Source organism: Triturus cristatus, chromosome 5_1 (genome assembly GCF_964204655.1).
Source record: "Triturus cristatus chromosome 5_1, aTriCri1.1, whole genome shotgun sequence".
NCBI classification, from domain to species: domain Eukaryota; kingdom Metazoa; phylum Chordata; class Amphibia; order Caudata; family Salamandridae; genus Triturus; species Triturus cristatus.
The window spans coordinates 303370463-303384853 of NC_140587.1; the positions used below are offsets into that span (position 1 = coordinate 303370463).

General features: G+C 47.2%; 1 protein-coding gene across 2 annotated transcripts in view; it reads right to left on the bottom strand.

Moving 5' to 3' along the window:
- The window catches only part of TBC1D31 (TBC1 domain family member 31), an 834080-nt gene that overhangs the window by 51188 nt on the left and 768501 nt on the right, over window positions 1-14391 (bottom strand). For both annotated transcript variants that reach the window (XM_085605032.1, XM_085605033.1), the window contains one exon: window positions 6632-6748. In XM_085605032.1, coding sequence (XP_085461158.1) covers window positions 6632-6748 — 117 coding nt within the window. The remainder of the gene's footprint in view (window positions 1-6631; window positions 6749-14391) is intronic.

Below are 14391 nucleotides of genomic sequence, written 5' to 3' on the forward strand. Positions count from 1 at the left end.
GGGAGGGTGGTTGCTTTGCGCTTTTTCACCTGTTCAAGGGGGGGAAATTACTCTCCTTCCTGGAGTGCTCCAGGGCTTTGAAGCTCCCACCTGCTGAGGAATTCCACTATTTACAACTTAAACACTGGATGCTGCAACCCCGGGTATGGCTGGCCGCTACCCGGGAGCTGCTTCCCATTGAGGAATTTGCCTTATCCGGGGCCTTCTCAAAGGGAACCATCTCCTTTCTCTAATCCCTTCTACAGAAGTGGAGCTCCCCACACTCCTTGAGGCACCAAAGGTTTTGGGATACGCTATTGGACACTCCACTGCAGGAGAAACAATGGACCTCGCTATACAAGGATATCCCCAAGTTTAATCGCTCAATGTTTCTCCGGGAGGCCCACTATAAAATCATGTTCGATTGGTATCTCCACCCCCAGAGGTTACACTTCATTTTCCCTAGCGCTTCAGACAGGTGCTGGAGGGGTGACTTTAGATATATCTGGTGGGACTGCCCCCACATCAAGCCCTTTTGGAAGGAGGTCCTAGCTCAAATCAAGCAAATCTTAGGTTACCTGCTTCCAGACATGATTTAACACACACTCCTCGGGATCCGGGATACCAAGTTAAAGCGTCAGACGCAGGGGGATCGCTCGGTAATGTGGCTCTGCCTCGGGCGGCCAAGATGGTAGTGGCCGCAGCTTGGGTCCCCTCCCTCATGTAATGGCACGCTAGATTGTGGCGGGCACTGGTGATGGAGAGGATGGCAGACATCGAAGACACCTGCAAGGGATTTGACTATGTGTGGGCCCCCTTGGTGGAATACTTATCTGAGGGCTTACCCCTGCTTGCATGAGGTCCGAGGTTACAAGCTCTCCACCTCTTTTATGTTTAGATTCCCACTAACACTCAGTTCAGTTCTAGAAGGGCAGCTTCAGATAGAGGGGCACTCTGCTGGCTAGGCTATGCCCTTTTACAGCAACTATTTGTGCAATTCTTCTAATGACCGTGACACCCCAGTTTATGTTTTTGATATTGAATGGTTGGGGGTGTTGGTGGCACCCGCATGCTCTCTGCTTAAGCTAGTTGGAAATTGACGATACTTCGTACACAAACTGTGTATTATCTATTAGCACACTGTACTGTTCGGCTGATATTGTACATTGGGGTTGCCTTCCCCTACATGTTATTTTTGCATACTTTTATATTTCAATATCTTTAAAATCAATAAAAAGATACTTGACAAAATAAGGAAACATCACAACGGTGATTTAAACAAAGTGGGCTGATCGGGCACCACAAATTACTCCCACGACAGGCGTATACAGTTTTAGAGGGATGCCAGGCTGGCAAGATGATATCAACCACCTCCGTAGAAAGATTCAAGGTGTTCAGCTGTCGCTGCTCAATCTCCAAGGATGAAGGTGGAGATTGCAAAGGCCTGGGTGCAGAACCCAGCCCTGTTGCTGTGACAGCAGACCATCTCGAAGGGGCAGCCTGATCGGAGGACAGATGCCCAGGCATTCTAGATACAATACTGTCCATGCCCAGTCCGGAAGCATTAGGATGACTTAGGCCTGGTGTGTCCTGATCTTCTTGAGGACTCAGGGCAGGAGTTTTATCAGTGGAAAGGCATACAGGAGTCCCGAGTTCAACTGCTCAAGTGCTGACATTGCGTGTTCTTGATGGGGCTAATAGATCGAGCCAAGGCTTTTCCCATTCATGAAAGAGACCTTGCGCCACCTCTGAGTGTAACTGGCACCGGCAGCTGAGTTTGTCCACCCTGAATTCAATTAACCCACCGGAGGGTTCACCACCAGGATGATTCCCGGCGGTACAGCCATATCTAGAGGTGCAAGGCCTCCTGACACAGGGTCTGTGACCCCACCCTGCCCTGTTTGTTGCAATACCAAATAGAGTTGTTGTTGTTTGTGAGCACCTGTACCAACCTCCCCTTGAGGGACGGTAGGAAGGCTTTGCGAAATGGGTGAGATGAAGGGGAGCATCTGGGAAGGAGGCAGGTGTGGCTTTAGCAAGTTTATAGTGAATCCCAAAGATGATAGGAGATTTGCCGTAGTCTGGAGGATGTTGACTACTGCCTGGGGCGAGCCTGCTTTTAACAGCCAGTCTTCGAGGTTCGGGAAGACTGGCCTCGCAGACCTCTGAAAGTGTGCTGCCGCCACCACCATCACTTTTGTGAACACCCTAGGTGCACTGGTGAGACCAAAGAGGAGCACAGCAAACGGAAAATGATTTTCTCCCACAACGAACCACAGGTAGCGCTGATGGCCAGCAGGACAAGAAAATGGAAAGATATGTCGAACACTACCATCTGGTCTCCAGGGTCGAAGGCAGACCTGGACCAGGGTGAGTATTTTGTATTTCTCCTTCCAGAGAAAGAAATTGAGAGGGTGCAGGTCTAGAAGAGGCCAAAGACCTTTATCTCTCTTGGGCGCCAGAAAGTAGTGGGAATAACAACTGTGTCCTTTTTTTATACATAAAGAAATCCCGGCACTCTAGAGTCACGTAATATTCTTATTGGTTATTAGCCAAAGAAACAGGGAACACAGTAATAATAATGAAAAACTGGCTGCGAAACAGATTGGGTCCTCACAGGAATATATGTCAAAGAGTAATTTAATACATAAGTTTTACAGAAAGGAAAATCATATTCATGAACAAAAGTCAGAACTCCCTAGTACATTTAGTTCTAGTTGTTGATTCGTAAAAAGGAGACTTGTGTTTTCTAAATCTTGATCCAAAAGGATGACAGCCGACACGTGTTTCGTCACGTATAGTGACTTCCTCAGGGCTGTAGACAGAATGTCAAGATCTTAGTTTAAACTGGACACAGTTAGTGTTTGAGTTTACACATTAGTGGTTTAGTTCATTCTATTCTTGTGAGTTTTATTCTGAAGAATACACAAAATATAGGAGTTCTCAAGATGAAAAAATGGGAGAAAAGATGAAGAAGAAAGACGTAGATTTGTGCAGAAAGTGCTGTTAGGAAAACAAGCAAAGAGAGTGGTGTGAAAAACAAAACAGTAAGATTGAAATATTGTTTGTACCCATCACCACATCAGGTGTGAAAAAGAACAACTGCGTCCTACTTCTGGTGCTAGCACCCTCTCGATAGCCCCTTTGGCCAAAAGGGCTTGCACTTACTGATGCAAAGAGGAAAGATGCCCTCTGTTAGCCGTTGGGTAGAAGGCACGAAATGAAGGCTAAGGCGTAGCCTTTGAAAACAATTTGGAGGACCCACCTGTCCAATGGAATTGCTTGCCAACCCGGACAGAATGGGTGGATTCTGCCTCCAACCGGGAGGCTGTGATCCTGTAAGGGTACACCAAAAAAGTTTGGCTTGTGTGGGTCAGGAGGAGAAGTGGTGGACTGAGCAGCATGCAGACATTGGCCACAGGGGCGGTGGGCAGGCACCACGGCCTTTCCCACGAAGCTGCTGGGTTCACTGTTGGGGTGGGACAGGCTACTGGTAATGAATACCTCGTCCAAAGCCATGAAAGGAACACTTGAATTGTTGCAGGCGAGGAGAGGCAGAAAGGCCCAGCCAGCGAGCAGTAGACCTACTCTCCTCGAACCAGTCAAGGGCAGAGTCCCATCGTCCAGCGTGCACATCAGGGAGGACTGGACACTGCCAGAGAACCAGTTGATTGCAGCCACGCATGGCGACGATGGCAACACTAGGGCCTATAGCCTACCAAAAGGGGGTGTCCAAGCCACAACAAATTATGAACTTGGCTGCATCATGGCCATCCTTGGACAGCCTGTGAAAGAACAGGGTAAAGGTCTTCTGGAGCACCAGGGAGGACTTGTGCCACTGAGTCCAAAAAAGCATGACAATAGCGGTACAGCAAACAGGAAGTGTTGATCAACCGCAGAGTCAAACTGGCTGAGGAGAATAAACATTTCCCAAAAGTCTCCACTCTCTTTGATTCCCTGTCAGGGGGCATAATGGAGAAATAGTTGCTGTTGATCCAGCTATTGCAAGGTTGCACCACCAAACTCTCTAGAGAGGGGTGCAGTGACAAAAAGGCTGGGTCAACCGGAGCAGGACGATGGTGCCTAGCAATTTGCTGATTAACTGGAGAGCTGGTACAAGGCTTAGTCCAAGCACCTAAGAGGGTATCCGTCAAGGCCTTGTTGAAAGTGAGGAGAGGCTCAGAGGCAGCCTAGCCACGCTGCAGGACTTCAGTCAGGATGTTTGTTTTCACCTCCATAGTGGTGAGGTGGAGGTTCAGGACGTCAGCATAATTATGGCATGGGATGCATAGTCTTCAGTGGCAGGGCCTGGAGAAGAGAAAAGGGCTGTCTTTGGGGCAGCATTTAACCCACTAGCTTTTTGCAAGTCATCATACCAATTGTCATCGGCATGGGGTTGAGTGAACTCCTCGCCTTGGTAATAATTATTATCAGAGTCTATTCCAAAAAGGTGGTATAGATGCTGAAATTGTCCTGCTGAATTATCCTCTTTATCAAAATTTGCTACACGCCTGCCAAAAAGGAGCCACTTGAAGCAAATCAGACTATCTGCACCAGAGCCAAGTCCTTGTCTTTTGCACTAGCAAGAGGCATTCCTGTTGCAGACATTTGCAAGACAGAGACACAGGCGTCCCTAAACACTTTCACCAAAGACTTAGAGGTGCACAGGGACAAGCACTTTGCCAGGTCTTACTAGTCTTCCCTATTTAACCATCCATCAGCCTCCAGGGAATGTACTGCTTGGGAATGTATTCAACAGGTGAGGAATCTGCAGGAAGACATATCTTTCAGAAGAAAAAGTTACTTACCTTTGGTAACTATCTTTATGCTGGATACATTACCTACCTCAGATTTCTCAGTGATCTCACCCATCTCCCCATCTGATGGCTGTAAGTACAGAGATTGCTTAATAAGGGTCCATTAGTCGTTTGGCAGGACACTTTATCCAGTGCTCAATTTGAGCCTGTGATTGCCAGTGGGGGCCACCACCACTTATTTTCATCGAGTGGCAGTTACTTTCCACATCAGATATTTACCGAATGCAAAAGAGGGAAAACACACAGATCAGAAATAAAGAGGAAGAGAAAGACAGCAAAAATGTCACAAAGGAGAAAGCAGGAACCTGCAAGAGTGCAATAAAGGGGCAAGGAGTGTCTGGCAGTCGATTAGAGTTATTAGATGGATTTAAGACTACAAGTCTCGGTATTTGCCGCAGCAATGTTTAATTGCACCGGCCATGGGCCTCTAAGCAGAGTTTTGGGCACCGGCACTCTTTCTTTTACAAATTAAACACTGACTTTATCTAATCAATGTTTCTCAGTCAGCTTGGAAAACATGGATGGAAATTGAGGTTGTGCCAGGGAAGTATGACTTTCTTCCAGTGTCGATACGAAGTCAGCACCTCTTACCGGTGACATAGAGATTTGAAAATTTCCAGATCCTTTCTGACACCTAGGATTATTCAACTGGTAAGGAATCTGCAGGTAGAAGTATCCATCAGAAACACATACACTCCAGGAAAAAGGAAAAAAATAGTCCTCTCAAGAGACCAGTGGAAGGAAACAACCCATTCAATCCGAACGCAATGAGACCGAAATGCTCCTAGGCAGAATAAACACAAGAACTGGGAGGCAAACTATAAAACCCAAAAGCAGACACATGAGATATACAACAAAGCCACCCAATCATGAGCAAGGAGCTGACCCAAAGCCCACTCTTAGTATATGCTCTGTATTGGAAACAGTTAATCTGCTAACAGACATCTAAAGCTGCTGTAGTGGAAACCTAAAAAGTGATACCTGTGAAAGAATTATATGCTCAGATAATTGTTTTTAAACTACACCCAGTGAAGATTCGGTTCTCAATTCTACCCCTTGTTTGAATTATTTTGAGAATATACCTTTAAATACCATACAGTTCTGGCGGCCAGAATCACTCTCAACCTCCCACACTGTACTCACCTCAGACCACAGCTGAAGAAGCTCTACTGGCTCCCATTCACAAACGAGCACAATTCGAACTCCTCACCCACACTTTCAAGGCAGTAAATAACACTGGCTCAGCATACCCCAACAATCAAATCTGCTTTCACAAACCTTCCAGACACCTCTGTTCGCCCAGACTGCTACTTGCACAAATCCCACGCATACAAAAAACCAGATCTGGAGGTCGAGCCTTCTACCTCACTTCTAAAGCCTGGAATGATCTGCTACCACACATAAGCGCCTCTTCCTCACCTACTGAATTCCGCAACAAGCTGAAGACCTGGCTTTTGGAGTTATTTCACTAGGTGCCTAGACTCTCACCTGCTTAGCACCAGGACACTCTCCCAGGTGATAGTGCGTTTTACAAATCTGCATAACATAGCATTATACTTTGCAACATATATACAATGGTGTAGATTTTTCTCTAACCACCACTGCAAAATGTGAAACTATGCGAGAGCCCATAGTGTTGATACAAATGTGAAGGACACTTCAATCAAGCAAAGGTTGACGGTAGCTCACCTAAAGCCTTCGCTCGGTGTATTTGTGTGTGTTTATGACATGATTTCAAGCACACTGCTAAAGCAGTCTGCATCCAGAGATAAAGAAGGAAGATGAAGTAACTAGCATTTCAGAGTTGTAACTACCCAAAAAGGAAAACTACTTACAGTGACTTGAAGTCTCAACTGATGACAAATCATTCAAGCATGCATTTCCAGGTTTTTGTTTGGAACCATAGTTGTGAACATTCTGCATTGTTCCAATCTTCATTTCCCGAAGCCTCTCTGTGGTGAAAAAAATAGATATGTCAAAATTGCCAAAAGGTGTGGGTAAGCATATGTAAACGCCAGTCATTATTGAGTGATACCCAGCACAATTTTGACTTGCCACAAGATGGTGAGGAGAAAACGTACATCTAGGCCTTGTGGTTTCTATATCTGTCCTATATGATGAAAATGTAAAAGACTGAGTACTTGGCAACTGCCGAAAGAAATGGAACACGTCCGTTATTCAAATTGAATATATAAAGCGAGCAGCTGCCCTTTGGGCTGCCTGGTACTGAAATTAAGCAGTCCAGCACAGGAAAAAGAGAAAAGGTAGCATCATTCAAATAGCCAGGTCTTCAAGAGTTTTTTTTTTAAACCTTTATTTATAATTTTCAATTGAAAACATCTCAGTCAATGAGCAGACAAGTCAGCATGTACAGAGATTATATGGACAAATATACAGCAAATCATCCCTGTGGTTTCGGGTCTCTTTCCCCAAGTGTTCGATGGTATTTATACGCACGTCCTGGGGGGTCACAATATCCATCCCATCTAGATTCATATCAAGTACAACATAGTATAAAGTCCACGGCCATGTATCTCAGATGCGCAAGTGTGTTATCTGGAGATGCACATTGCAGTTCATATTGTTTAGATCAGCCCACTGTCACAGTTACCTCCTTCTCATTACAGCGAGATGATAAATCACTATCCCTCCTATAATTCCCGGGGTTACAGTGTATGGGGGGGGGGGGGGGGAGTCTGTCATCGCTCCCTGCCACTGCAGGACTGCCCGGAGGAGAGCCGGTAATGGGTAAGAGGGCCCCATATATCTTTTAGTCTCGAGGTGCGGGGCAGCGTCTCCGCATATATTGCAAGTTGGTCCTGACAGTACACCATGTCCTCCAGCCATTCCTTAAATTTAGGGGCCCGCCCTCTACCCCATCTGCATGCTACTCTGCGCTTCGCTAATAATAATGAGTGTGACATTCAATCAATCAAAATACACTTTATTCGATTTTTAAAATCATAAAAGCCATAAAACAACAATATATACAGTTTAAAATACATAACTCTTAAATACAGGTCAGGGCACAGTCATTATATACAAAAATGCAAGTGGGCAATACAAAACAAAATTATGTGGTCACACTTCACAGTTTTCCCAGTTTATACCGCATCAATAGCGGGCAGAGTCCTTGTTTTCATTCTATGAGCTGCCACTAAAAAACTAGCCACAGAGTATATAATACGAATACTGCCGAGAGGCTGTAAATAAACTAGGGCTGGCCTTACCTGGACAAACCCTGCCTCTTTTAAAATAGGTAATAGGTATTTGTTCCTGGAAACCCTATATAAACTGCAAAACATCATAAAATGCATAGTGTCCTGAGTGGAAAACTCATCGCATTTGCACGGCGGGCCCCTTTCCGGTTTGCTCCAAGACTGATAACAGCCTAGAATGTGTGGGATTAAATTAAATCTAAATTTAATTAACAAATGTCTGTGGAAGGGCTTTGTTACAAGACTAAGATAGGGCTCTAAAGACGGGGAAGATATCAACATATAATGTGATCTGACTGTTGTTTTTGTCAGTTTGTGCTCCTCGCGAGCCAGTCTCGCCTTTCCCATGAAGTGTGTTTTAATCCAGTTAATATCCTCTTTCCTAATAGAAGACGGCAAATTAAATAAATTGGGGAGTCCTAACTGTACAAAAGTGTGTCTCACATACTCCAACCAGGGAATTCTCTTCATATGATCAAGAGACATAACATCCTGCAAGATGGCATGGTTAAGGGATAATTCATTATTTAGCCATGTCTTCAGCCAGCATGTTAAGGGGGCCAATCTGAGCTTATCTGTTACATAGTCTAGACCCACCTCCTCATGGATCGAGAAGGTAGGGGTAGACTGGGGAACAGAGAGGGGATGTCTTAGAAACTTGTTTTCTGCTCGTTGTAAGGTTTCCTGGGTAACATACCCCCATAATGACGAACCGTATATGGCTATTGAGATGCACTTAGCATTATATATTTTTAAGAGGGCCTCCATTGGCCTTGCCCCCAGCCTGCTTGCGAACCCCATAAGGGCTGATGTGGCTCTCACCATTGAAAGGTTCTTTATCTTAATCTGGGGTCTCCAGGTACCCTTCTCATCGAATGTTACCCCCAGATAGGGAAAAGATGTAACCCTGGACACTACCTCGCCCTTACAAAAAAATGAAATATTTTTACCCTTCTTACTGTGACGGGCCACCACCATGGTATGGGACTTATTGGCATTAATTTTCAGCTCTAACTGGTCCATGAATGCCCCAAATGAATCCAACAAATGCTGGAGGGCCACCCCGGTGCGTGCTAACAGGACTGCATCATCCGCGTATAGGAGAGCAGGTATTCTTATCTCTCCTACACGCGGCACATCCCCCTCCACGGCCTCAAGATGTTTACCAAGGCCGTTTATATAGATGGTGAAAAGGAGGGGGGCCAAGATGCAGCCCTGCCGCACTCCTCTCTCCGATTTGAATTGACTAGTACACCTTCCCTCTTTTGTAACCCTTGCTTTTGCAAAAAGTTCCTGGTGGAGTGATGCCATGAAGTTCACAGGTGACTTATCAACCCCCAGCTCCAATAGGGCAACCCACAGTTTTGACCTATTCACTAAGTCAAATGCCGAGGAGAGGTCCATGAACGCCAAGAACAAGGACCCCTCCTTGGCAACTGTGTATTTAGATATTAGCATATGGAGATTCAAGCACTGGTCCACAGTGCCTCTCTTTTCCCTAAAGCCATACTGTACATTTGACAGTCCTCCTCTCCTCTCGATATTTTCTCTAAGTTGGTAGAGTAAGACTCTGCCTAGGATCTTAATAGCAGAGTCTAGGAGGGAAATGGGCCTATAGCACCCCGGGTCATCACGCTGGCCCTTCTTAAAAATTGGCACGATGACTGATGTGGCCCAGCTGCTAGGAAAGATATTACTGTTAGCAACTGTGAAAACATGGCTTAAGACCCCTGCCCAGAGTTTTGGGGAGTACATATAAAAGTCACCCGGGACCCCATCCGGCCCAGGGGCTTTCTGTTCGGATGTCTCCAAGATTGCCCTCTCCACCTCAGCTGGAGTAAAAACTAACGGTGCACACTCTAGGGGCTCCCACCGATTATTTATTAAGAGTACCCAAGTCACTAGCACTATAAACTATTCTAAAGTGGTTAAGCCACTTTTCATCCGGGATAACACAATCCATTACCTTATTATCCACATCTGAGAAAAAGGATTGGTTCACAGTGGCCCAAAACTGAGAACTGTCACGCAAAACGTCGCTTGACATTAGTTTCTCCCACGCCGCTTGTTTTATAACTTGCTTTCTCCCCATAATGGTGGCCTTATACACCTTTCTTGCTTCAGCGATCTCAGTCCTATCTCTCGGATTACTTTTCAGAGCCGTCATTAAAGCCTTATGGGCTTTGGAGCACTTTGCATCAAACCACCTATGTTGTTTTTCCACCCCCCGGGTGCATTTAACCATTAGGGCTTCGGAAATTTGCGCACAAATACCTTCAAACGCCCCTATGACTTCGTGTGCTGGGGCACCCTCCTCCTGACAGATCCCCATTAGCCCCTCTATTTTAGGGAGTAATTCCTGCATAAAAATCCCGGGCACCACATTCGCCCATTTGAGCCTTCTACCTTGATCTGTAGGGCATAAGGCTGGTCTCGGAATACTGAGGCGAGACTTAACGTCCAGTCGTTCACCCCACAAGACCACAAGCAAAACAGGATTGTGGTCACTGTGGCTTGAAACTATTGCGTTATAGGACACAACTCTGGATAAAAAGCCTGGGGTCAGGAAGATATAGTCAAGTATGGAACCGGGTATTGATCCTTTATAAGTGGCGGTTCTTGCCCCGCTCTCCGAAATGTCGGCTTCATAGAAGTTATAATTAGCGAGCAACTCCTCAAGGGCTTCTCCCCCCTTAGAATGCTCGAAATGGGATGTCTGTATAGCCACCATATCCGCCTGATCTCCTACCACGCACAGGTCACTACATGGATGAACATTAAAATCGCCTAATAGAACCAGCTCAAAGTTTGTGTGATTGTTTTGTCTGAACATAGAGAGGAAATTGTCCAAGCAATCTAAGTGGTCTGTTTCTGTATCTCTATCCCAGGAATTGTAAAAAGTAATTATGAGAACGTTGCAGTTGGGTGAAACTGCCCATTCTACAATTAAAATGTTTGATGAACCTCTTTGAACCTGCCTAAATGTACCTTTCAGATTCAGAGAAAAGAGGGACACAAGACCGCCCTTAGCCCTACCAGACATACTAGGAACAGCTGGGATAGCAAAGGTAATAAAGCCGTCTAGCCAAAAATTAGAAAAAGTATCCCAGGTTTCCTAGCACGCTATGATGTCAAGGGCACTAATAAACTCAATCCAGGCTATATCTCCCCTCTTGGCTCTTGCCCCTGCAATATTCCAGCTGATCAGTTTACATACTTCAGGCTCACCGGGAGTGGGGGTTCTAGGGCTAATGACTTGTGCTGGGGCTGGCTGTCAATCGATTTCCTCAATGTCAGAAAGGGGAGAAAATCGATTGACCAAAGCCAAACCCTTGCCTTCCTTAACTCTATGCACAGGGTGTGCGGCCAAAACTGCCCGGGTACCAGAATCCCTCACAAGATTATATTGTGTCAATGTCACTGGGCCTACACTGCCCGCTATAGAGTACATACTCCCTCTAACTCGCCCTAGGCGGTTGTCCCAAAAACCGGGGGCTGGCGTTGGGGGAGGGTAGAAATACCCCAGGGGAATAGATCTAAAACGGTCGGTCCCTGAGATATCCGACCCATCCCAGAATAATCTATCAGCCAAGTCTGGGCGATCAAAATTAACAATAACACAATCACCCTGCACTTTCGTTTCCCAATCCACCCTACCCTGCTAGCAAATATCACCTTATTGGCGATTTCGGTCCCACCACTGCTTGCCTCCACGCACCATGACCTTGCCTTTGTAATTAAAGCAGAGGCCGATTAACCCATTCCTTCTGCCAGAGGGGGTACACCAATGAAGATTGCAACTAGAGGGGCTGCCTCCGGGGGCAGATTGGTGTTTAATTTGCAACCCTTTAGCCCCATATCTGCTACTATCTTTCTTGGATTACTGCTCCTCCTTTGAGGTCTTAGCTTGGTCCCCCCTGGCACTGGGCTTAGGTTAGTGCTGTTATTTATTGGGTTTCCCGCCCCCTCCATGACTGGGACCCTCCCGCAACTGGGCAAACTAGGATCAGATGTTTCCCTAGCATTACTAGGCCTTAGGTCCCGTAACACACTTCCCCCTGTCAACTGGGGGGAGATTGAGGAGAAGTCTTTGACCAGTTTATCAATTAAAGAACATTTTGTCAATAACCCGGCAAGGCAAGTGTTCAGTGTCTCAACGATGTCCTTCGCGATACCCAACAATAAGGGCTCGATACGGGCAGTGAACAATGTCTCTAACTGGTCTTCGAGAGTAGCCTCCCGCACTTGGGCTGTTGCTAGATTGCCCTCAACTTACCTTCCTTGGTCAGCGCACCCACCGCTGATGAGAGGTAAGAGATGATGGACTCAGAGTGTCTAGGCACCTTAGCCTTCTTACCTCCCTGGTCTGTAGTTACAGTATGTTTTCGCTTACCCATTATGAGCTCTCAGGGGGCTGGCCCAGCCCTGCCTCCTCCTGCCACAGACTGCCCGCCCTTTGGCCGGGCTTCGCTCGGCGCCGCCCGCGCGCGTCCGCGACACGGAGGAACCAGCTGATGTTTAAGCGCCTCCGGGCGCGCTCAGGCAGTAAGTGGGCGGTGCTGGTCGCCGCTGTGCAGGCTGGGAGCTCTAGTCTCCCCCCACGGCGGCCGTGCGGTGTTGCGAGCAACGGCGACGGGGGAGAACACACAGCGTCAGGGCCCCAGCAGCGAAAGTGTCCGCGGCAGAAAATGCAGGTCTATCCGGCCCCAGACAGTTGGTTAGTGAAGCCCCCGCTCCACCGAGGAACCAGCTGATGTTTAGGCGCCTCCGGGCGCGCTCCGGCAGTAAGTGGGCGGTGCTGGTCGCCGCTGTGCAGGCTGGGAGCTGTAGTCTCCCCCCACGGCGGCCGTGCGGTGTTGCGAGCAACGGCGACGGGGGAGAACAAACAGCATCAGGGCCCCAGCAGCGAAAGTGTCCGCGGCAGAAAATGCAGGTCTATCCGGCCCCAGACAGTTGGTTAGTGAAGCCCCCGCTCCACCGAGGAACCAGCTGATGTTTAAGCGCCTCCGGGCGCGCTCAGGCAGTAAGTGGGCGGTGCTGGTCGCCGCTGTGCAGGCTGGGAGCTGTAGTCTCCCACCACGGCGGCCGTGCGGTGTTGCGAGCAACGGCGACTGGGGAGAACACACAGCGTCAGGACCCCAGCAGCGAAAGTGTCCGCGGCAGAAAATGCAGGTCTCTCCGGCCCCAGACAGTTGGCGTGCCTTGGGAATTTGCTTAGTGTAGCCCAGAAACGCAACTAAAGGGTCACAGGTCTTCAAGAGTCTTTCTAAAGAGATCTGCATAGGCGATTGTTGAAAGAGAACTATTTTGAACATTTTACACAGCATTCCTTCCATCCTGCTTTGACAGTTATAAAAGGAGAGATGGAGTTACTTACCTTTGTGAAGATTTTTGTTTCCCATAAATCATTCAGTCTCCAGACTGTGTAAATTCAAAGTAGAGCAGACAGGACATCTGCCAATTTTTGGTGGTTCCCCCACATCCGCCAAACTATAAATAACCCATTAGTTCTGACTTTCCTAACTGGTTTGCCATTTGAGTTCCTACATTCTAATTTGTTCAAGTTAATAAACCTTTTATCTTTTTGCTCCTACCTGTGCTAGGTGATTAGGTGAGCTACATGGGTAATACATGGAGTCTCCATTTTTTCTTTTGTGCTGGGCTTCATTATGTGTGTTTAACATTACTCAATTTTAGCCGGTGGTTGGCAGAGGGAGGCACCATCACTCATTTCTCCCCACGGGGCTTCTTTAAGCCTCCTGCAGCAGAATGCCCATAGGTATATGGCCAGCTGACGGCCCCTACTTCCTAACAGTTATTTGGGAATAGTGTAGCTTCTCAAGGAGGCTGTGCACTACACCTCTCTCTCCTTTCCTAGACCACAACCTGCCCCTTCTGAGTCAAATTGTGTAGCGCGGAGATGCGTACCATGTGTTGCACTCAGCTCCCTCCTTCTGTGGAGCTCTCTCCATGGAATGGTATTCCTGGCATTGTGTGAACCATTGAAGTACTTCTCTGGACTATGACCAGACCTATACTAAGGCCTATACTCCTCCTTGAAGAGAACAGGAGTCAACAACAGTATCGCACCAGGCCTCATCTGAGACGGTGTGTGACATGAATTTCACAGGATGTGCTGCAATACCTTGGACCAGACACCCCTAACCTGCAGCCTAGCCATGCCTTGGGCTGTCAAGTGCTCCAACCATGGCTGTGGAGCTCAGGTGAGGAAAGTGTGGAACAAGCGCACTCCCATCAATCAACCCTTCGTCCCTTGCTTGACATGAATGTTCCCTCAATGGCTAATGTAAGGGGGAGGGGTTTATTTATTTATGCGGTTTCATATACTGAGGATATTACACAAAGGATATCATTAC